The sequence below is a fragment of the Magnolia sinica genome, chromosome 2 (genome assembly GCF_029962835.1).
Source record: "Magnolia sinica isolate HGM2019 chromosome 2, MsV1, whole genome shotgun sequence".
In the NCBI taxonomy this organism is placed as follows: domain Eukaryota; kingdom Viridiplantae; phylum Streptophyta; class Magnoliopsida; order Magnoliales; family Magnoliaceae; genus Magnolia; species Magnolia sinica.
Window position 1 is genome coordinate 7,541,954 of NC_080574.1, and position 24,862 is coordinate 7,566,815.

Sequence of the window (24,862 nt, forward strand, 5' to 3'; positions counted from 1 at the left end):
TTAACGTTACATGGGGCTCATAGTGATGTATTTATTATATCTACATCGTTCATCTAATTTTATATATCATTTTAAAGTATTATCCAAAAAATAAATCATATCCAAAAATCATTTGAACTATACCACAAATAGCAGCAGAGATAATGATTTTAACCATTAAACAATTCATAAGGCCCACCATAACATTTATTTTTCATCTAATTTATTCATAAGATCACAAAAACCTAAATGAAAAGTAAAAACAAATTTCATATTGATCCAAAACTTCGATGACTCCAAAAAGCGTTTCACTGGTAAACATTCAATCCTCCGCTTCATTTTCCAGTGTGGTCTACTTGATAGTTATATATGTCTTAATTTTAGTCTCAAGCTTTAAAAGGAGCTCGCTTAATAAATAAATAATTTACATATAACGTATAGCTCGTACTTAGACTTACAGAACTCGCTAACATCAATCAAGTAGGTATATAACCGGTGTGAGGTACACCAGCCAATCCGCTCACCGATGGTGAGGCTGACAGCTTTGCGGCGTAAACACACCACCGAGGCTGCTAGTGTGTGGTAATCCACGCAATCCACTTCCGGCCTGGGGGGTGTCAATGTGTCTTGACGCTGGATTTGATGTACGTGGTTTATATCCACGCGGTCTATCTGTTTTTTCCACTCATTTTAGATCATGAATCTAAAAGTGTATATCTAATAAATACATGGGTGTGGCCCACTTAAATTTCACACGGCAAGAAATTCCGTTGCTGGCTGCGGGTGCAGGGAGCGGATTTGGTGAGACACAGCCTCAGCCAAGACGGTGCGGCCCTTCCTTACGGTAGCCCACCTTGATGTGTTTAATTTACATGCACTGCCAAAAATTAAGAAGATACAATTACCAGTGGCCCATGCACCAGGAATTTGTGGTAATTGAACACACTACCATTAAAAACTCTTATGGCTCATCTTAATGTTTACATTGTTTTTACTTTCAATCCAATCCGTTGATAAGTTAACATAAGCCTAGATGAAGAGAAAAAACAAATATAGGCTTGATCCATAACTTTTGTGGGCCATTATGGTCAATCACAACTGTTTCCTATGGTATGGTCCACCTAATAATTTACTATAATTCATTTTCTAAATAATACTCTAAAATGATATGAAAAAACGTATGAATATGGTGGATATAGAATGCACACGTTAAGTTGGGCACCGCCGCAAGGATCGCACTGTCTTGAGCGAAGCCGGGTCCCTAATCCGCTCAGGTGGTGCAGCACATTCCAGGTCCGGAGAAGAAAACTGGAAGCTTGGGTGAGGCCGGGTCTCACCTAATCCTCTCTAGTGGTGTATCACATTCCAAAGAATAAGAAAACCAAAATCCTTGGGTGAGGCCCGGTCTCACGAGACCTAATCTGCTCGGGTGGTGCAGCACATTAATTTCATGTTTAGCTAAGGAAACAGGAAGCGTTGACAGAGAGAACTTCTGTGGCCCGTCATGACATGTGTATCAAATCCACACCATGACATATGTATCAAATTCACACCATCCATCCATTTTTCCATACCATTGTATGGAATGAGACAAAACAGAAGCAGATCCAATGCTCAAGTCAGCCACACTACAGAAACATAGGGAATTGGCCGCCTACTATTGAAAACTTCTTGGGGCCACACTAGGCTTTGATCATACTGATATTTGTGTTTTCCCTTCATCTAGGTCCGTGTGACCTTACAAAGGTTATATGACCAATAAACCTCACTCTAAGAAGGTTTTAATGGTATTTGTTCAATCCCCATTGCTGTTTTTTGTGGTGTGGTATGCTTGAGATTTAGATGTGTTTGGGCTCATGTTCTTGAATGATCTGTAAAAGTTGATGGGCCGTGTGGATCTAAAAGATAAATAATTGCAAGGCTTAGAGAAGTTATTCACTTTATTCACTTTAAAAGTCATGTTACGTAGCACCCCATCTATTTGGGAGGCTTATCTTGTTAGCTGAAGTCATCCCCAATGACATGGATGGATGAAAAGCCATGGCACTGAATTTTCCTATACCTTCAACACAGACTATCCACTCTCTTGTGGGCTGTAGAAAGGTTTAGACCACGGGTGTCATTATCCCACTGCTTCCCATGGTGTGGTCCACTTCAGCTTAGGATGTGCTTCATTTTTGAGTTATTGGCCTAAAACGAGTGGGCAAAATGGATGGACAACATGAATATATACAAAACAAATGTATCACATTAGGCCCACATAGTACAACACATCAACACAGGGTAGTGAAGGTGTCGTTGGCAACAGCATCTAATCCGTATCCGACTCTTTGATTGGCAGGGATTAATTCAGTCTGGACCTCACCATGTGGCCCACCTTGATGTATGTGTTTTATATCTACACTGTACATTTGTTTTCCACCTCATTTTAGAACATGGGCCCAAGACGGTAGGAAATTCAAATATTAGGAGGAAGATAGGGTAGGAAACAGTGATGATTGAACACCACTGGTTAAAAACTTAATAGATTTGTAATGTTTATTTGCCATCCAACTTGTCGATAACGTCAAACATACTAAGGAAAAATACAGAAATAGGTTCATCCAAAACAAATATAGCTATATATCCATGTCCCGTCTAGATTACATCTAGATAGAGATTTGCAGTTAAGCTTCTGTTTGATTTTTCATGATACATGTAAATCATGGTAAGTAATTATTACTTCTTCGCATGGTTTAAAAACGTGAGAGTAATTCCACCTCAAATTTGATACAAGAGTGTTGACTTAAATTTGTAGACCTAATCGTAATGTATATGATATATATCCACACTGTGCATCTATTTTATTAAAACATTTTCGGGCATGGACCTAAAAATAAGACAGATCCAACACTCGAACACAAAAGGAATTAGTAGCTTTAATTGGTCCACCGTTGAAATTTGTTTCATTCATTAGGCCCACATTGAGGTTTTTTCATCATCTAACCTGTTCATAGGGTCACAAAGATGTGGATAAGGGGAAAACACAAATATTAGCTTGATCCAAAACTTTTAAAGGCTCTAATAAGTTTGTAATGGTAGGTGTTTGATTTCCGTTGTTTCCTATGGTATGGTTCACTTGACCTTTGAATCGGCTTAATTTTTTTTCTCATGCTCTAAATTCAGTTGGCATAACAAATCACGGTGTGGATGAGTCACATACACCACAATGGCCCACATTGATTTCGTAAATTTTTCGATTTTAGTGTTAAAAAAGTAAATTGTCACATATGCATTGGGAAAGATGCAGTAATTACAGAGGTAAATCATTATTACTCGTTTACATGGTAATTACAATTGAGCTGAAAAATCAAACACTCTTAAATTTTGAATTTTGAAGAGTTAATGCCCCATTGTCTTTTTAAAAATGCTAACAAGGCCCACCATGTCTCGTGCGTTGCATTCACTCATTGGAATACTATTGCATACTGTACATCAAAAACATAATCGTGATGGTAAACTCAAACGTGGTAATCTAGAGTTGAACATAAAACCTCTAAGGTTGTTTGATTTTTCAATTCCACTTGTGTTTATCAAACCGGATAAGATTGTTTGGTAGAGTGGATAAAACACGTGCATCTTCGTAGGGCCCATAGAGCACTGTCTAGAGCGTAAGTAGGCAATCTGGATCCTGTTGCAAGACACTGAGAATTGAAGTGACGTGGGATTTACACATGAATCAAACGTCACAAATTGAAAATGATGATCGTTTATTGTTTTTTAAGAACTTACCAAATAGTCTCTCATAAAGTGACTTGTAAGAAGAATTTTTTATTTTTTCTCAAGTAATGATTGCTCACCGTAAATACATGTATAATTAAAAAAACAAACACTCTAAAAATCACAGGTCATGTTCCACCTGAGATCTGGAATGGTCACGAGAACTTGTGATAACTTTTTAAGAACATATCACACATGATGTGGGCTCAAAATTTGAACTATCAATATGACACATCACTCTATGAAATCCCCGCGGCCTAACTTTTACTTTGATAAAAAACTTTGGTGTGCCATGGAAAAAGAAAACAATTTCCTCCCTTGATTTCACTCATGCATGCCAAGTCATTATATCAGGAAAGGTTGGAGCCCCAATTACCTTCTCTAGGCTTGTGGTGATTAGGGAAGAAGTCACAGGGGAATATTTTGACTAGAGTCTCAAGAAAAACGAGGACAACTCATCTCTCTCTGAGAATTGGACTGGTCCGTCTTAAGGAACATGTTAGGAAACTTGGATAACAATCTCTCCTTTTCTCTTCCTTCTTTTTTTTCTTCCACCCATGATTGGTAACACATGATCTATCAATCGCATTCAAATTGTGATTTTAAGCCTTTGGATCGAATAAAAGCCCGCTTCACAACTTAGGTGGGTCACAAAATAGATGTAGACACGCCAAACAGTGTGTACGGGCCCATAGGTTGTCTAAACATTGACTCCAACCTGTAAATCAAGTTCCTCCCACATCAAATGGACGGACTCATCAAATATTTTGATGTTTGAAAACTCAAGAGGGCCACAACACTAACGTTTAAGGGGTTTATCCATGATTTTGCATGATTTTGTCCTACTTGATTGACTTTTTATTGAGCTGTTTTTTTATTTTTATTTTTATTTTTTAATACAATGCATACAAGGGGAGAAGCCCAGTTGATGGAGTAGATTTCACTCTTACAGCTGGATGAAGCCCATGGAAAAAGGTTTTTAAAGGAAAATAAGACTTAGATAGGCTCTACCAAATAAATAAGTTTTCTTCTTACTATAATAGGCATGTTCTAGGAAGGAGCTACGGACGACTGAGACGGCATTGGCATCCATCAACAAAGCCCCACCTAGACAGGCATGCTCACCTACGCATCGACAAAGCCCCACCTAGACAGGCATGCTCACCTACGCACCTGCGCATGTATGTACCTTTGCACACGTGTCATGGGTATATAATCTGAACGGTCCATGTGATGTGGAATCCCATGAAACCAAAAGGGACAAATTTTTATCCTGATATAAAATTCTGATGGGCCATAAGAAAGGTAAATGCAAATCAAGGAAGAAATTTTTTTTTATCTTTCATGGCCCAGAAAAATTCTGTATCAAAGTAAAAATTGGGCGTGAAAAGTTTTATGAGGTGCTGCTTCACGTAGACCGTTCAGATTTTGGAGTCATGTTATGTATTATGAGTTCTAAAAAAAGTTCACACGTTGGGAACTGATGCACAGTTGAGCATTCGTGTGTGTAAATATAAAATAGTGATGCATCAACGGGATTAAGTTGGCTAATGCATGTCATATGTCTAACTTTTGAACGCCCGTGCCGTGTACCATGCATCAGAGTAGCAATATTTAAGCATCAGAGCAGCCAACATTCACCATCTGACCCCTTCCCCACTTAAATCACGTGCCAGCCTAAATTCTGGTACGACGTCTAATAGTTGGAGTGAATTTCATGTAATCATATGCTCCCTAGAAATTAGGGTGGACGCCCTCCTTAAAAATTTTCATTTAGTGTGGTTTACATGAATCATGGGTCAACTTGGTTTTTTCCACTTGTGAGGGATTAACATACAAGAATAGATTTCAAATATATGTCATGGTCTAGTAGGGGTGGCTATCGGTGAAGTGTGAACTGGCTGTGGGGTGTACTAACAAACTAACAAAACCCAAAAAAAAAATAAAAATAAAAATTATATGTCATGGTGGGCCTGTCCGCCATTGGGTGTGTAATCATCACTGAATTTTTTTTGTTTTAAAGTGAGGTCACCCTTGATGTTTTAGCGAGAATACCATGATGTATATTTAAAATCCACTCCAGCCATGGGATGTGTAGCACCGTCATTAGGCTTACAGTGAACAAATCATGCTCACCTGTGATTTATGTTAGCCACATTAAAGGAAGTAGTTGTGAGAGACGTCCACTCTTGATTTTTATAGAGTCCATAGTAATTATTATATAAAATCCACTCTAACCAATAGATAAGGCACTAAAATTTAGGCATGGGTTCAAAATTCAGGCTTATAAGTGATTAAGGGGATCATACCAAGGGAAACAGCTCTGAGGGTAAATGATTTTCCCTATACGATTTCTAATCAATGTGGTCCACGTGAATCATGACTGGGTATGATATTTGGATCGTGGTTCTAAAATCAGGTCACTCATTTGATGGTTGGATTAGATTTCGTATAAGCATTACGGTGGAGCATACCTGAGCCGTAAGTCTTTTCCTAACTCACGCCAATCAGGTGCGCCCGGTATCCAATACGTGGATACGTGGGTGCGGCCTGGGCACTGCGATATATGTGTCGTATGTCCATCAGATTTTTGTGATCATATCAGATGGTGGTATTAAAAATGAAACCGATACAAATCTCAAGTGGACCACGAAGTTTTCAATGGTGGGAATTCAATCCCTACTGTGCGGTCCACCTGAGATTTGTATTTGCTTTAATTCTGGTGTTGTATCCTAAAATGAGCTGGCAAAACTGATGGACGGCGTGGATATACAACATATACATCAAGGTGGCCCCGCGCTCAGGGCCGCACTCATCTGGCTCGGTCCGGGTCGCATCTAATCCGCGTCCACTTCCATCTCTCCTCTTCCAAGCTCTCTCTCTCTCACATCTTCCAAGCTCTTATATATCTCTCCCTGCTTCTCATCTTCCAAGCTCCTGTATCTTCCTAACTAACCACGATCATCGCCTCTGCCGGATTTTCATCTGGATTCATCCCGAATCTCACGTCATTCTCGCCTTATAGCGAGCCTTAAACAGGTCCGCTTCTCCCCCCTCTCTTCCCCCGGATCAGAAAAACACTCGGGCACGGACCCAGCATAATAATTTCGGGCTGGACTGGCCAGTCACGGTCCAGGGTCGGATTCGGGCCTACGTTGAACAATGCGGGCGGGCTTGGACAGAGCTTGGTTCGGCCCTAAGCCGTCCTGGTGACTACCTTACTTATAAATATTCTATTTTCTCCTCCCCCAACACCTCTTTCAAACCATAACCCTACCTCGGCGCTGTTACAAAGACATCCGCTCTGCTCTCTTTCTGTAGTAGAAAAATCCCAAATCGAAATCCCTTTTCAGGCTTCAGTATTGATCTGAGAGTCGTCTCTACCTTTTGATTTGGAATGGAGAAGTGGTTCCTTCAGAAAAGGACAGAATAGACCGTGATTTCGATTTTCGAGGTGAATTCTGTAGATTTCTATCTTTTTTTTTTTGGTTGAATGCATTCGGATTTTGTTTTTTGCCCCCCCTCTTCTTTATGGAATCAAAGAGATAAACTCGAGATGGAGACAATGATCCCATGTGGGTTGTGCTGGGCTGGTTGGGAATCGTCAATAATTTTTTGAAAATATTCAAATCATGGATATATTTCGTGGGTTTAATTGATGAAAGCAGTTCCACTTCTTTATTTTTTTGAATATGGTTCGTTCACCTTTTTTAATGTTTTGTGTGATTCTATTTGGTTTAAGTACAACATTATAGTAGATAGTAGTTCTCTTTTAATTTTGTTTTCTCCAGGGAATTGCTGTTTTTACATTATGAAAGAGGTGGATTCTGTTTCACAGGACGTTCGCGATGAAGGTAAGATTGCTTTCCCTGAACACAATTGATCTCCTGAATGCAATTTTGTTAGAATTGTTACAATGTTGGGACTTGGGAGTTATACGTTTTTTGTATTGTCTCACTGCTTCTTTTCCTTTTTTAATAATTAGCATAGTGGAATCCTGCTTTGCTATTTGCTAACCCCGCAAGCACACTCTCTATGCTAATGGATTGGACGGTAAAAGAGTGTTTTTTAATTTTTTGAATTGAGAAACAAAACCCTTTGGTGTATTTTTGTTTTCTTTGGTGCTAAGTCCTTTCATTTTGTGTTCTTCTCCTTTGTTAAAATCAGCCAGTTATGAGTTATGACTTATGAGAAATGTACATTTTGTTTTTAGTGTGCTCGTTGATTGAGGGTCACAAACTTTTCATACCACTTTAAGGACATTCTACTGTTAAATGATGTTTATGTACCTTTTTTGTGCTCTTTTACTAAAAAGAATTTGCATTATTCTTAGTGTGTGTACGTACTCAAGTTTTTGATTGAGTTAATTGTGCATCACAAGCTTCAGAACAATTTTGAGTCCATTTTATTGTTGAATGATGGTTGGTTACTTGTAAGTTAGAAACACTTATGCTGAAATCTCATATGTGATGTCAGTGATGTTTATTGCCATGCTTGTCTAGATTGTCATTATTCTCAGTGGTTACAATTGACATTTGCAAATATTGAATTTACTGTTTTGAACTTTTGACATGGCAGATGATGAGGATGATTATGAGGAGGTTGGAGGTGGAAATCGGCTCTTGGGATTTATGTTTGGAAATGTTGATGGCTCTGGTGATTTGGATGTTGATTACCTTGACGAGGCAATCTCCTCTCCTTATTTTTAGTTCTTTATCCTTTAGGACATTTTTCTTGCATTAGCGAGCATGACTGCATCTTTAAAAAAAGGGTGAGAATGAATGTATCTATGATGTTTCATATAGTTAAGCAGATTGGCTAATTAGCATGCGTGCACATACACAAACACAATAAGGACTGATAACATTCCTAACCTTACTAGGAATTTCTTCATATCTATTTCCACTGGATTGGGTGGTTATTTTGTTCCGTTTGCTATCTTGTTGTCGTTGCAATTGGTGAACTATAAAGAAGGGGTTCATATGGAATGCTTGTTTTAAATTTGGTGGGAACACACAATTCCACTTGAATTGTAAAATGGCCTAATTGAACATTGTAAAATTGCCTATTTTGTGTCATCTATAAATCTACATTGCCTGGAGATACGAGCATAGGAAAAGATTTTCTAGGATTGTTTTCTTCTGTAGTTGTTATGGATATTGTTTTGTATGACAGTGAAAAATAATAAAAAATAGGTTTTCTATATGGGTTTTCAATAATCACAATTAAGTTATGACAATAAGTACGACACTAATGTTTCAAGTGTTTGCGTAATTTAGTTGCCAAGCTGGGTAAAAATAGCACCTTGATATGGCAGTCAATAGTAGAAATTCAACAAGCCACACATGAACCACGGTAAAACTAATGAGTTAGAGACCCTGTTTGGTTGGTTCGGGTTGATTTATTAGCAATAAAAATTGTCAATTTCTGATGTGATGTACTTTCTGTGAACTGGGTAAGGCTGCTTCATGCCTAATTTGATGCCCTCTATTTTTCTTGAATAGATACTTGAAATTTATTTTGAAGATGTGTTGCTCCCGAGCTTGGTTGATTGAAGATCAGGCCCATCTAACTGTCATGACTGAGGATCTGGACCATCCAACCATCCATCTAGTTTAAACATTTGAACCACTCTGAGGGCCTCGGTTGATCTGATGGAAGATCAGCTGCCCTAATGTGCATTATGGACCAGATCAGTACTCATTTAGTTTATCGTGAAACTTAGGAGTTAGTTGAACCAGTTTCCCCTTGGTATATTTGTCACATATTTGATGGCCACTTTTTTGGTACTTCAGATTTGGAAATATATTTTAACCTTTAGAGAAAGGTATTTTGAAGATGTATTTTGCAGATTGATGTAGGCCCATGGCCCACTGTAGGGCCCAACATGTGCTGATTTTGGATAGTTTGTTGATAAATCTAGGGCTTAAATATCATGAACTGCAATTTATTATTTGTGGAAGATATGGGGGGTGATTTAAAGACGTGATTGAAGATTTTGAGGATTATTTCCTAGATTGGCTTTTACTATAATTAGGCTTATTGCTATCTTGGGTCTTGGGTAAATTAATGTGATTTGAGATCAATCTAATAGTTGAGAGGCATTCCATAAATTTCTGAAGTTGTGAGTTTTCTTTAGTATTGTAAGAGAAGAAGCTTAATATCAGTTAAGTTATTTCTCTCTCACTCTCGACTCTAAATATTCTTGTGGGTGTGCTCATGTCCATTTCTTTGCGATTGAACAAATGTTGTGCATGAAGACTATTGATCCTCAATAGGGCCAATGCAAGCCATACCTGGTGAAATGGAAGAACAAGCCCTATACTTAGTGCACATGGATCATGGGTGATGAATTGAAAAAATTTGAATTGAACCTCTACTACTTGCATGAAGCGTACAACTTGCTAGAGTCGAGTTCCTTCCAAACCGGGAGGAATGATGTAGGACCATGGCCCATGATAGGGCTCGACATGTGCTGATTTTGGATTGTTTGTTGACAGATTTAAGGCCTAACATCGGGAGCCACAATTTACTATTTGTGGAAGATATGGGGACTGATTATTGAAGATTTTGAGGATTATTTCCTAGATCTGCTTTGACCATTATTAGGCTTGTTGCCATCTTAGGTAGATTAGATTCAGTCGGGGAATTTTCACTAAGGATTCATTGAGGGTCTATAGGGAGATGTGTATAGGAGGTAGGCACTAGTAGTGAGTTTTCTTATGTATTATAAGAGAAGAAGTTTGATATCAATAAAGTTATTTCTCACTCCATACTCAAATATTCTTGTTGGTGTACTTTATTTCTTTGCAATTCTGGAGTCGGGAACTCATTTACTTGATAATTGGGTTGCACCACAGACTCACTCTCATGGACCATTGTCACTTGAAGATACTTTGTAGACTAGGCCATCCATGACGAGAAAAGGCATACTTATAAGTTCGTCAAGGATGGAAGAAAATTCACAATGAGACCGATGTTTGTAGACTAGACCATCCATGATGAGAAAAGGCATACTTATAAGTTCGTCAAGGATGGAAGAAAATTCACAATGAGACTGATGTTTGAAGAGCTCTGGTCGTCCTCAAAATCTTTAGAAGAGAAAAAACAAGAATTTGTAAAAGAACAGAAGGAAGTGGACTAAGTAGTGGAACCTAGTGGCAATGTCCCAATCTAAGGTGATGATAATGAGGAAATTGTTGTTGGATTGATTAGTGGACCCATGGATGACATTGTTGATCTAAGTAGTGGAACCTAGTGGCAATGTCCCAATCTAAGGTGATGATAATGAGGAAATTGTTGTTGGATTGATTAGTGGACCCATGGATGACGTTGTTGATGGATCAACAATGGGATCAAATGAAGAATTAACTGGATTAGAAGAAGAGTTGATTTATAAAGATTCATTGGGATATAGGGTATGCCTTTTAGGTATATAAAAAGTGGGTTGTTCTACACCGGTAAGGCATTCCAATTTCTTCGTTTCGTGAGTTTATGGTTAAGTCTTTGTAAGAAGATGTTTCAATTTAACATAATGTTGTTTACTCCTCTTTGTTACGACATTTTTATTGGGGGTGCTTTTCATCTATTCTTTCGATTCGACTATTGAAACCTCATTGTTTTGATAACCGGATTGCATTATTTGCTATTAGAGAGGGTGAATGTTAGGGATTTTTGACTTTATATCTCCTAGTGGCTTTGAAGGGGGTGACACAAATAGAGTTTGTGCAGTAACCCAATTGATTCATGCATTTATAGAGAAAGTAGATCAATTCACAAATTCAGTAGTTGATCTCACTAATTGAGTGAGAGAGCTTTGGCGTAGGGAGAATTTGGAGATCAGTTAGAGTACGGGGATACATAGTGGAAGGTTTACACCAAAGTCTCATACAATAACAGCCTCGGCTAGTGAAGACACTGATAATTGAATTCTTCAATTGTTGGAATGACAGAAAGCTAGAATTTAAATTGAAAATTTCAAAATTCTATGGTCTTTTGCATGTTGAAGACGTCATTGTCTAGTTAGCAAGGTAGAGGTGTTCGTGTACAAGGAAATTTTGGACAATTGGAAAGTTACATTAGCAACCATGGAGTTTTCTGTTCACGTGTACAGTTTCCAAGCTGAAAAACCCATCAGGGTGAAGAGAAAGTGACTTCTTGGGAAAAGATGAAGAAGAAACTAAAAGAAAGTTCCTACCCGTGACTTATGCTCGTGACTTTCATAAAGAATGTCACAATCCATGTCAAGGGAATAAATTGGTAAATGAATACATTAAGGAATTCCATGCACACACACACACACACATATAGTGGTGAGTGAGGTTTTGTGAGTATGAAGACCAAAAGTTGTCATGCAAAGTGGACGACTTCGCTGCAAGAAAATACTTGTACGTCACAAAGCTCTAATTTAGACAAAAAGCTGCGAATACTTTGAGTAGGAGGACGATGCTACTTGGCATACTTTGTGGAGGTTGTGGGATTTGAGCATTAAAGGAACAATGTAAGGACCTTAGTTTTAGTAAGGTACTTGACAGATGTGTGGATGGCCATGATTCAAAGTGTGAATTCATCCCTTGCAGTGCATTTTTGTTCGAGGGTTTACGCTTGTGCTATCTCGATGGATCATTGTGGGAAAAGATCCTATTTGACCTAACAAAGGAGTATTGGGTGAACATGTCGGAAGATATAAAGCATTGACTATGGTGGAGGAAAAATACTACTGGCCTTGCATGCTTCTTGACATTGAACGGTCGCAGATGCTTAGTCTCTAAAGGTCATGTGTAAAACACCAACCTTTTTACACCTCTTCTTGTTCTGGTTGCGTCGTGGGTGGACATTTTCATGAACTTCATTCTAGGTCTTCCTAATTCTTAGATGGGAGCAAATTTGATTTTAATTTTAGTGGACCATTTATAAAAAAAAATGGCCAACTTTAGTCCATGTAAAATGACGATGGGTGCTACACATATTGCTAACATATTCTTGACAAAGATTGCGTGACTTCATGGCCTACGAAAATAATCAATACTGACTGTGATTCGAAGTTTGCGGCGAACCTTTGGCATACTTCATGGAATTGTGTAGGGACGAAGATTTAGTTTTCTACCACATCATCTTCAGCCATTTCTGCTCATCGGGCGGGCCATCCCTATATGCTCTATGTTAAAGGGATGATCTCTTTTTTTTTTTTTTTGTTATATTAAATAAAAAAATCCTGCTATCAGCATTCAATATGCATGTGTGTTCTGCTGGATGAGGAGACCAACCTAATTTTTTTATTTTATTTTAATGTGCAAACTATTCAATTATGGCAATGGTGGCCGTAACAGCCACTGCCACTATGGTTATGATGCAGGCTGCGGCGCCCCCCCCCATTTTTTCTGTAACACGTAATGGTCCACTGTTATGTTTACATAGCCATTTTCGAATACCTAATCTTTAGTGTGGGAATTGCCTCGTGCACTGCTCAAATGCCCTATGTACTTGGCAGGTTGGTGCATGCGCTTCGTGCAAATGTGCTTGTGGGGTTGGACCTAAACTTATCTCCATTTATGTATATGAAAAGTGTCATTATCAGAAATTGATTGAATCGTCTGAGATCATTTGGTAGCGATTCATTTTTATTTGGGACATTTGTCATGGTTGTTCAAAACAAGGGAGAGCAGTTACCTGCCTTTCTAGTGGATATACTGATGGAGTACTCGGTCATCTATGAATGTTTAGTATGTGTATAGTAAAATGGGTATGTCCCAGAACTTTTAGGTATTTAAATCGCCAGCATAACATTTACTTGAAACAAGAAAAGTTGCTTAGCTACAGGTCCTGTAGCTCAGTTGGTGAGAGCGTTGCTCTTATGAGCCAAAGGTCGCGGGTTCGAGCCCTGCCGGGACCATTCGGCTCATTCGCACTTGCTCATATGTTCAGTATCATTATGTTGGCCCTACCTTGCGACCTTATCAGTTTGACGAAACACCTTGAAAAATCCTAATTGTCCAAAGTGCCTAGAACAATCTTGAGATGGCACCTCCCTTAGAAAGTATGAGTGACAGTGCTAGTTCAAAGTTGTCAGAAAAAAGAGATGAATGGATTGGCTGGGGATTGCCTTTATTTCTTGCCTATTGAGAAGCTTAGAGTAGAATAGACTGAGATTGCAACTTCTCCCAAAAGAAAAAAATTAAATAAAAAATGAAAAGAAAAAAATATTGAGATCACGACTCCAAATTGTGAGTTGCATTCAAAACTGCAGATTCATTGGTCGGGAATGTAGGAGATACCACTTGGATTGCGATCCCCACTCCAAATTGTGAGTTGCCCCACGACTCATTCTCACTACTTCATGCTTATTGTCACTTGTTCATAAGATATGTTCAGTAATATTATGTTGGCCCTACCCTGTGACCTCATTAGTTTGATGAGATGCCTTGGAAACCCATCTGTCCAAAGAACTAGAACAACTAGAGCTAGTTCTGAAGTTGCTAGAAAAATGATAAATGGGTTTGTTGGGGGGCTGCTCTTATGGAGGCTGGCCAGCGCCCTCGGAGATGGAGATGGAGGCCTACTCGTCACCAGCATCTCCATCGTACAAGCAGCTTATTTCTAGGGTGAGAATCTATTATCAACAAGAATTTTGTTGACTTAGAGGAACCTTCTTTATCAACAGCCTAGAGTAGCCAATGGTGGGGTAAAACGGGCAAGTCTCTAAGCCTGGGGATACTGTGATTCATGCTTACTAGTTTGCTCTTATTAATTCTGTTTTACCAAAAGTCATGTGATAAATAGAAAGCAGGGAAACTGGGGCAGTTGACCATCCCATACATGCACACAAAAAACAAAGGTGGCATATATGCAAACCATGATAGACTAGTAATAGCATGAAGTTAACACTGAAAGGATTATTCTAACTGTACGATAAGTGTCTATCAAGTGGATGGTTAATACAAAACAATCAACTGTCTATATTCAACTGATTTCATCAATATGAGGTCATGCTATTCTACACTTATAGCAGATCCCACGATTTAGGTGGCTAAGATTGAGGCACATACTTGCCATATCATGCATGTTTATCAATGGCATGAGCATATCAAATACATGCAAACTTCGATACTCTGGTGGCATGTGGCCACAACACATTGCTGTATACATTGCATATTGTACCCCAATCCTATCTTTTCAAATAATGGTCTCTTTCTAAATGGTGGCCATCAAATGTATGGTTAAAATGAAATATTTCAGCTGTTCAAAATTCAACAAATGAATATCCATGAATAGGGGGTTAGAGCTTTCCAATCAATCAGATTTTGGTGGTATGATACGATCCGTCTACAGTGGGATCCATATTTTTATGGTTTGTTTGCGGTAAAGGGGTGCTAGATGTAAAGTGACATTTTGCACATGTATGAAGGGTTATACTCTTTTAACATTTATCAGATAGCCACAATAGTGTCCAAAACTGGGGCATTTTTGTCCCTTTCAAGAAGAACTCCCACTTGCATTCGAAGTTGGGATCTAAATTATTTCTACAAAGCAAAATTTCTTGAATATATGAGATTTCCAGTCCCTTTCTTGTATTTAGTTATAGAAGCCACAATGTTAATTCTCCCCTAACATTATGATCAAGAATGTTTCCACAATTTGGAGTCATTTTTAGCACTTTAGAATGCTTTCTATTTTAAACCTTTCACTTCTGTTAAACGGCTACATTGTGCTAATCTTGAGGTCCTATGAGAAGCTACAATGAGGAGAAGAAAGAAACAATGAGAGAGAGTACTTTTGCAACTTTAGTGATGTGAGCCACCAGAACGACCATCCGGCGTAAATGAGTCTGGATCAACTATTCGGCTCAACTAAGGCTAGGCCAAGTGCCCAACAGAATCATAAATCCGAACAATTATCCAGAACAAATAAGCCCAAACCAACTGGCTGGTACCCGGTACATAAACGAGTCAGGCCAACTGTCCTGAATAAATACTGGTCACATCACAGATCTTGGCAATGAGAACTTGAAACGAAGAAGTTGCTAAGTCATCGAAGAAGGAGGTGGAGAAGAGGCAAGCACACGTCACACAATAAGAGACAATCCAGCTAAATACCTCTAGCCAGACCAGAAAAATCAGTAAGGGCTTCAACCACACATCAAAGAGGCTTCAAATCTAGTAACACATGAACCGGATCGCCAAAAGCTTCATCTAATCAACAAAGGGGCTTCAAATCCAGCAATACATGATTTAAAACTCTAAAAATTCCAGCCTCAAGCCACCCCTTCTCACGAATCACAACAAGTTGGTGAGGAAAATGCCTCACGACTCTCAAAACAGAAAAAAGAAAGAAAAAGAAGAATGAAGGGTGAAGGGAAAATGGTTAATAAGAAGGTGTTGTTGTTTAGGGAAGCAAAGAGGGAAAGAAGAAAGAAAAGAGGAAAGAAAGAAAAGAAGATTAGAAAGGGAAACATCACTTGTCAAGAAAGATTAGAAGAATAAAACCCATAGAGTTAAGAGGAAGGAGAAGAAGAGGAAAAAAGAAGTAAAGGAAGAAGAAGAAGGAAAAGAAAAAGGAAAGAGGGGAATCATCGAGGATTAGGAAGGGAAACAAAAAAAAAAAAAAAAAAAAAAAAAACCAAAAAATCTGCTTTACTAGAAAAAACAGCAAACCCTAGCCAAGGCAACCCAAAAATATGCTTCAACAAAAAAAAAAAAAACCAGCAAACCTTAGCCAAGGCAACATAAAAATCTTTTTCAATAGGAAAAATGCAGCAAACCCTTGCCAAAGTCTACTTCAATAGAAAAATCCAGCAACCCTAGCTAAGGCAACACAATGATTCAACAAGAAAAATCCAGCAAACCTTAGTTAGGGCAACACAAAAATTAGCAAGTCCTTCAAAAAAATCTCAAAAAAAGAATTGAAGAAAAATAAGAAAAAAATGAAGGGAAAAGAAGAAAAGAGACAAGAAGAAGAAATCCTAGAAGAAGAGGAAGAAGAAGAAGAAACTCAAGAAGAAGAAACCCTTAAAGAAGAAGAGGAAAATAATAAGAAACCCTAGGAGCACTTAGGCTCTGAGAGCACATTAAACAGTTGCATTTTGCTAATTTTGATGGCCTATGAGAAGAAGAAGAAAGGAGAAGAAAGATCGAAGAGAGAAACAATGAGAGAGAGAGAGAAGAGAGAGGTAGCAGGAGCATGAGATGCTTAGGGTCAATTGAAACCCCAACCCTCTACTCTTATTTATAATAGTAAAAATGTGAATGGGTCCTATGGGCCTTATCACATGGACTTGGGCCCAATGGGCCTTATTCAACTATCAACCTTTCAACACTTCCTTTCAAGCTGGAGCATCCTAATGAGGCCTAGCTTGCATTGCTCATGGCCATACTTCCTTTAGCATGGCCCCTTTCCATGGGGCCCAAACTCACAACATCTTTTCAACCCGCCTCGTTAGCATAGTGAGAGTTTCCATCATGTTGAAGGTTCCCTCTCCTAACCTTGTGTTGGCCGGTGTGTTTATGGCACCCAACATTTTCTTCTTGAGTTCCTCGAGGCTAATGTTGAGGTGCTTAGTGCTATTGCCGATTGCTTGCTTCATATCTCTCTTGCTGCTACTATGTGCTTGTTCTTTTTGATTGCCTCTGATGCCATTCCATCTCTCTTATCTCACAAGCATTACAATCCCTTCATAACCTTGCTTTGATACCACTTGTCATGGCCTAAGTGCTTCCCCCAAGCGTAGATTGTGTGACACTCAACCCGCAACCTCTTTGTGGACAAGTTAGCCAACCACCTGTGTATCCAGAAGAAGAGAGATCACACGAAAACAGGAAGTGATTTATGGAATTACTAATGCTAGAAGCGGGGGAATTGGGTCAACCACGCTAGCGCTTGGTGATAAATGTGTAAAGAGTTGTAGAAAAGTCAGAAATATGTTAGCACACAACGAATTTCTTCTTAAATCTTCTTTCGGAGGATGGATGACAGGACAAAGCTTGACACTTTATAGTTTGATCAAGTCATTAAGAAGAGGTTGTTGGTTTAAAAAAACTAGCCTCTGCGTCGATTCCTAACGACGCCGTTTCTTGCTTCAAGGACAAGCAATCGTGGGAGTCGATGAACAGGCCACGTGGTTCGCATGCAGCGTTGGCACCTCGAGCGAAGGGCCCACCTCATCGACTGTTTGGTAGGGTCGGATACGTGTGCGGTGCAGATCCAGCCATGTCAGCTTATGGCACATCAGTTCCCGAGGTGCCCCAGCGTCGAAGAAGCTATATCGACGGGATTTAGACGTGTGGCTACCGGGTATTCCGAGGCAGGCTTAAACTCCCTCCACGTGGCATCAAGATCGTCCAGCCTGAGGTTAACTTCTCTAATCGATATTGGATCCGTAGAAACGGGTCCGTTTTCGACCCGGATCCGTCGCTCCCCAAATACTTTGATCCCATCAACCGTATCCGAACCCGGGACCATATACCCTATACCCATCCCCAAATCAGCCCCCCTGCCCTCGTCCACCTCCCATTCCCGACAATATTCTTGCCCATCTCCACAAACCAGTCTCTCCACAGCAACCACTACCCTCCCTTGTTGTCAGGACACAATCCCCTACAGCCATGGATGATGATTTTTCCAGAGGTGAATAATCAGATAGCCGATTCTCTGAGTCCCAAACCTACCCTTCGCTCCCCACATCTCCAGTCACTTCCGTACCTCCTTGTGATTGGGTCGATCTGGGCCCCATGACCCTTTTCCAGGAAGCCATATCTGGTGATGTGATAGTAGCAGAGCCTTTGCAGATGCGTGCGGATTACCCTCACCATCAACAGGAAGCCATTGATATGGTCTCCACTGAGGATAAAAGAAGAGAGAAATTATTTGACTCGATCCAAAACAAGAAATGGATCAGAGATGCGGTTGAACATGTTGGAAGATCCTTGGGATTATCGTTTGGAGACAGAGATGAGGACCACATCTCTCTATTTTAGTTTGTTGAAAATAGAGGAAGACGTCTCTCAGCTCCTAGAAATCCTACCAAATAGTTTCCTAAACCCATAAGCAATCGGGAACTCCAAAGCCTCCAACCGAGTCCAGGCCTTCTAGCAGTGTCCAGCGCAAGGCAAGGACAAAAGGGGAACCGAGGAAGCTCCGTGTCCCAATGAGAATCTTCTCTTGGAACGCGAGGGGGGTGGGTTCTAAATAGAAAAGGTGTCTGATCAAGGAATCCATCGGAAGGAAAGACCTGAACGTCATATGCCTTCAAGAAACCAAGGTCCCTTAGTTCAAAGGTGGTCTGCTGACCACTTTGTGGAAAGCCAAGGACGCTAAGCAGGTTACTCTAGATGCCTCTGGCTCTTCGAGAGGCATTCTAGTAGCATGGAAGTCTTTCAAATGGGATTTTCAGTCCTCCACAATAGGGGTTTTTTTGGCACCAGTAATACCGCAAGATAAGTTCTCTAACTTCCGCCGTCTCATTTCTGCTGTTTATGGTCCTAACGAGGATTCTAACAGATCAGAATTTTGGGATGAACTGTCTCGTATTAGACAGTCTTTCACAGGTCCGTGTTGCTTTGTAGGAGATTTCAATGTGGTCCGATTTGCGGCGGAGCATTCTCGCAGTAGAAGAGCTTCCTCGGCCATGAAGGCCTTCTCAGAGTGGATTCAATCCCAGGAGTTGGTCGATCTTCCACTGTCAGGGGCAAGATTCACCTGGTCTAATGGGCATAGGATTCAAATTCAATCTAGACTGGACAAATTTCTCCTATCCACTGACTGGTTGGAGGCCTTCCCAACAATGTCCCAGCTGGCTCTTCCCAGAACTACGTCGGACCATTGCCCGATCCTGCTGTCGATGGAAGAAGACAATTAGGGCCCTAAACCCTTCAGATTCATTTCCTCGTGGCTCAAAATTAAAGGATTTCCTCAGAAGATTGAGGAGTGGTGGCCCGCCTTCCAGGTCGAAGGATTTGCTGGTCATAGGCTTCTCTGCAAGCTCAGACTTCTTAAGGAGAAGCTTAAAGAATGGAAGGAAGGAAAGTTACGCAAGTGAGAGGCCGATACGAAAGCCTTATTCGCTGAACTCCAACGCATCGACTCTGAAGCCGAAGGTGTCTCTCCATGACCTCAGAAGTGTTGAGCAGGCGCATCCAAATCATCCAATCTATCTCGGCCAGGGCGTTGGAAGACGAAATATCCTGGAAGTTGAAATCGAGGGCCAGATGGATTTTAGAGGGTGATAAGAACACCTGATACTTCCATAGCATAGCCAACATGCACGCCCGAGCTAAAGCCATTCTCAGTATCATAGTGGATGAAATTCATATCGACGACAAACAGGAGATAGCTGAGCATGCTGTCCTCCACTTCAAATCCCTTCTTTCTACTGAAGAGTGGATCAGACCCAGCCTCGATGGCATTGTATTCAAATCGCTCGAGGAGGAGGAGGTGAATCTTCTGGAGGCTCGGTTTACGGAAGAAGAGGCTAAAGTGGCCATTGAATCACTGGGGGGAGACAAATCTCCTGGTCCAGATGGATTTCCCATGGTGTTCTTCCAAACATTTTGGGAGACCATCCGCTAAGATGTTATGGAATTTTTGCATGAATTTCATCACAGGGGAAGATTATCCAAAAGTCTAGGTGCCTCCTTCATTGCGTTAATTCCCAAGGTAGTTGGCGCGAGCTCCTTCTCTGAATTCCGACCTATCAGCCTGATTGGGGGCCCTTACAAGATTTTGGCTAAAATCCTGTCGACCAGATTATCTAAAGTAATGGTGAAGCTAATTTCAAAGTACCAGAATGCATTCATCAGGGGTAGACAGATTGTTGATTGTGCCCTGATTGCTAACGAGTGCCTCCATTCGTGCCACAAGTCTGGAGTGAAGAGCATTTTCTACAAGTTGGATATCAAAAAGGCCTACGACCACGTGGATTGGGGATTTCTACAATACATGCTAATCTGAATGGGATTTGGAGAGCGGTGGAGGAGGTGGATCAAAGCGTGTGTCGGTTCGGCCTATTTTTCTGTCTTTCTCAACGGCACCCCTAAAGGTTTCTTTAATAGTTCGAGAGGTATTCGCCAAGGTGACCCCTTATCCCCTCTCCTCTTCCTCCTCGTGGGCGAGGCCCTATCGCAGATGCTGCTATGAGGACAGGCTACAGGTATCCTCAAAGGGATTATGATGCCAGAGGTGCCCACTCCAATCTCCCACATTCAGTTTGTAGATGACACTCTCATCCTTTCTGAAGCAGACTCGGTGCTCATCGACAATCTGCGCACGACTCTATGTTGCTTTGAGGCTGTCTCGGGGCTGAGAATCAATCTGGCAAAGTCTAAAATTTATGGCATTAATTTATCGGATTCAGATCTATCCAGCTATGCCGATTCTCTCGGATGCCCGGCCGCTTCCTTTCCATCCACTTTTGTGGGGCTCCCCCTTGCTATCGGCCCTCCCCTGAAATCAATGTGGGACAAGATTGTGAATAAATTTCAGAAGTACCTCGCTAGGTGGAAGTGTCAATACTTATCGATGGGAGGACGACTGACTCTCATCAAGTCAGCCCTCTCAAACCTCCCCATTTACTACATGTCTCTGTTCCGATGTCTTTCGTCGGTTCTGCAACTCATCGACAAGCTTAGACGAGACTTTCTGTGGTGCGGGAAGGATAACCAGAAAAAACTTCATCTTCTCGATTGGCAAGAGGTCTGCAAGCATTTCAAGGAAGGGGGTGCCAGCATTAAAAATCTGAAGACAATGAATCGGACTCTCCTTGGCAAATGGACATGGCGATTGGGCACTGAGGGAAGTGCTCTTTGGAACACCCTCGTTAAAGGCAAGTATGGCATTTCTCCCGGTGGATGGTGGACTAAAGACTCCTCAGTGTATAGGGCTTCTCTCATTTGGAAAGGGATCTTGCAATCCAAGCAAGCAGTGATCGACAATATCAGCTTTGAGCTTGGCAATGGATCAGCCATTCGATTTTGGGAAGATCAGTGGGTGGGTGAGGAGCCACTGAAAATCAGATTCCCGAACATTTACCGCTTGGCTCCAGATAAGAAAATTCATGTTGCTAGCTGCTATGTTGCTTTCGATGACAGCATCGTTTGGGACGTGAAGTGCGTCAGAAACCTTCACAACTGGGAGCTAACTGAATTTGTGGGGCTGCTTGATTGCATTTCTAAGGTGGTTCCTGACCAGGTCACGTTAGACAATCTGATCTGGACTCGGGACAAAACCAATGTTTTTTCAGTGAAATCTTTATACTCATATCTTGCTCCTTCCCCCAATCCAGTGGGCCCTGCTTCCCCTTTCATCTGGAAGTATCCAGCGCCCCACCCCCCCCAAAAAAAAATATCTGCTTTGGCTGGTTGGTTGGAAAAAATCGGATCCTTACAGTTGAAAACTTGAGAAAGAGGGGCATGCAACTCACCAATATCTGCATTTGCTGCATGCAAGAAGAAGAATCGGTTGATCACCTAATGGTCCATTGCCCGTTTATTGCCCAGATTTGGTAGGAATTCTCCAAGAGATTCGACATTAGTGGGTGTATCCCGAAGTCCTCCTCCAACATGCTGGCGTCTTGAGTCTCTTGACATGGTTTCAAGCTGGGCAAAGATAGAACTCGGATTTGGAGAATGGCGATCCTTGCCATATGGTGGCCAGTCTGGGAGGAAAGGAATGACAGATGCTTTAATAACAAGCAGTCCTCGGTTCAAGTGTGTGTGCTAGGGCAAAAAATCTGATTGTAGAATGGGTGGCTAATGTTAATGGTCTTAAGGATTACGACCTCTTATTTCTAGGATTTTAGTCTCTTCTGCTATCTCAGCAGTTTCTTTTCTTGTACTTGCTTTTATTCTTAATATAATCCCGTTATCTTTGAAAAAAAAAACTAATTGAAGAGGAAAAGGTTAAAGTAATTAAAGGTTTGGGAAGGGATAAGGCAACGAGACTGGACAATGAGTTCTTCCAAGTATTCAAAGAGGAGGTGAAAAAGAGACCTTGCCATCATTTCAGAACTTTACGATAGGAGTATACTCTTAACAAATATAGGGCCCTCCCTCATACATAGCGTTGATTCTTGAAAAAGAAGGGGTACAAAATTTATATAATTTTAGACCCATAAGTCTAGTAAGGGGACATTAAAATTCTAGCTATGACTTTGGCAACTAGAGATCACAAAATCCTAAGTGGGGTGATTTGTTTGTTTGGTAGGAAAATTCCAGACAGGGCCCTCATTGCACATGAATGCATTATTCAAGGCATATGTAATTGAAGCTAGGGATTATATGCAAATTAGAGAAGGCACACAATTATGTTGATTGGAACTCCCTTGATTACGTGAGGAGATTGGGATTTGGTGTTAGATGGCAAAACTTTTGGGAATGCATTAGGTTGATTCATTTCTCTGTATTAGTAAATGGTCTCAAGAGCTCCAGGGTGCTGCAGCTGGAGGACCCATTCTCCTTGTTCCTCTTTGTTATCATAGCCGTCTACTAGTAGGATGTTGGATAAAGCTAGGAATGTTTTTCTTAATGGCGTCATTGTAGAAAATGCAAATTTTCATGTGTGAACATCTTCAATTTGTCAATGAGAGGATCTTGTTTTGCAATGTGGGCCAAAAAGTTAGTAAGCCAAAGAGTGAGCTTTTCAAGTTAGGGTGGTTGTAGGAAAGATGTTGAGGCTAATAGGAGTGTTGTATGGAAGCTAGGTAAGGTTTCGTTGACATACTTCGTCTTCCTTTATTATTGGGAACCTTGCAAAACATGTGGGCTACAGTTGTAGAAAGAGTTGAAACTTGCAAGGAAGTTATTGGAATGGAAGAGCAGATATCTCTCTATTGGAAGTCAAATCATGCTTATAAAGGTGGCTTATGCAAATATGGTCATTTATTTTGTTGTATTTCAATGCCTTGCTAGTCCCATTAACATATTGGAGAGGATTCAAAGAGATTTTGGATGAACCCAAAACTTAAATTCCTCCTTGTGGAATGGGGAGAAGTGTGCATTATGAAATTATTATTTTTTGGGCTAGTATCCACAAATTCATATGCCTCTTGGTATGAACAAAGCACGCACTCTTCTATCATACAAGCGTAAGCCGTAACATAATCATTGAGCCAAACAAAAAGTTTTGTAACTCTCTTTGGTCGACCTCGATCACTTTGAGTTTCAACACCCGATATTTCGTCAGTGTGCTCTTCATCAGCTTCATCTTTAATGATATCATCAACTTGTTGATCAGTAGGCTGATTTTGAACATCGATTAAATATTCCAATTCAATTATCTCTGGTGACTTTGAGCTCGGCAATTTTATATCCTTCTGTAATGAATATTCATTAAAAACCACATCTTGGCTAATCACTAATTTGTGGGAAGTAGGGTCCTACAATCTGTACCCCTTTGTTTCATCTACATAACCAAAAAAAATATACTTTATGGACCTCACATCCATCTTAGTCCTGTGCTATTTGAGAATCCATATATAAGTGTCACAGCCAAACTACGAAGGACAAATAAATAACAGGTTTTTAAGACCATACCTCTTCAGGGGTCTTGCAATCAAGTGTAGTGGTAGGAGAACGATCCATAAGCGTACGATTAATACATTCTGCATTGCAACTCTATTTTGCCTTGGAATACCAAGGACCGTGTATTGCATCTCAATGCCATGCTCACTGTTAAAATCCTTAAATTCTTTTGAAGTGTATTCACCTCTGTTATCAGCTCTTATACACTTAATTTCTGCTCATTTTGATTTTCAACTAATACTTTAAACTTGGTAAAATAAGTAAAACTATCGCTTTTCCTTTTCAACAGTAAACCCATATTTTTCTGGAGAAATCGTTAATAAAGGAAAGAAAATACTTCGAACCTCCCAAGAATTCAACTGGAGCCTCTTAAGTATCAGAATGAATAAGATTTAAAACATCCTTACCTTTTACAATGGATGAGGAAAAACAAGCTCCATGGAGCTTTCCAAACAGGCAATCCTTACAAAATTCTAAATTAATAGGCTTTAAACTATGAAGTAAATTTCGATCAAGAAGTACATTTAGTCCTTACTTGCTCATGTGGCTCAACCGCTTATGCTAGATTGTAGCAGAGTTTGTCATAACATTAGCAAGAATAACATTGCCAACCATAG

At 40.3% G+C, this 24,862-nt stretch overlaps 1 protein-coding gene and 1 non-coding gene across 4 annotated transcripts in view; both read left to right on the forward strand.

Annotated features, from left to right (window-relative positions):
- Positions 1 to 6,609: 6,609 nt before the first annotated feature.
- LOC131233479 (transcription initiation factor TFIID subunit 1) overlaps positions 6,610 to 24,862 on the forward strand; it is an 87,584-nt gene continuing 69,331 nt past the window's right edge. Inside the window, exons 1-3 of one of the 3 annotated variants that reach the window (XM_058230205.1) lie at positions 6,610 to 7,192; positions 7,530 to 7,592; positions 8,317 to 8,423. In XM_058230205.1, coding sequence (XP_058086188.1) covers positions 7,550 to 7,592; positions 8,317 to 8,423 — 150 coding nt within the window. In that variant the 5' untranslated portion in view covers positions 6,610 to 7,192; positions 7,530 to 7,549. Of the gene's footprint in view, positions 7,193 to 7,320; positions 7,434 to 7,529; positions 7,593 to 8,316; positions 8,424 to 24,862 lie in introns of those variants that run through there. The other 2 variants (XM_058230213.1, XM_058230197.1) reach the window with 2 other exon arrangements.
- Positions 13,557 to 13,630, forward strand: TRNAI-UAU (transfer RNA isoleucine (anticodon UAU)). Its single transcript has one exon. It is a non-coding gene; the product is annotated as a tRNA-Ile (tRNA).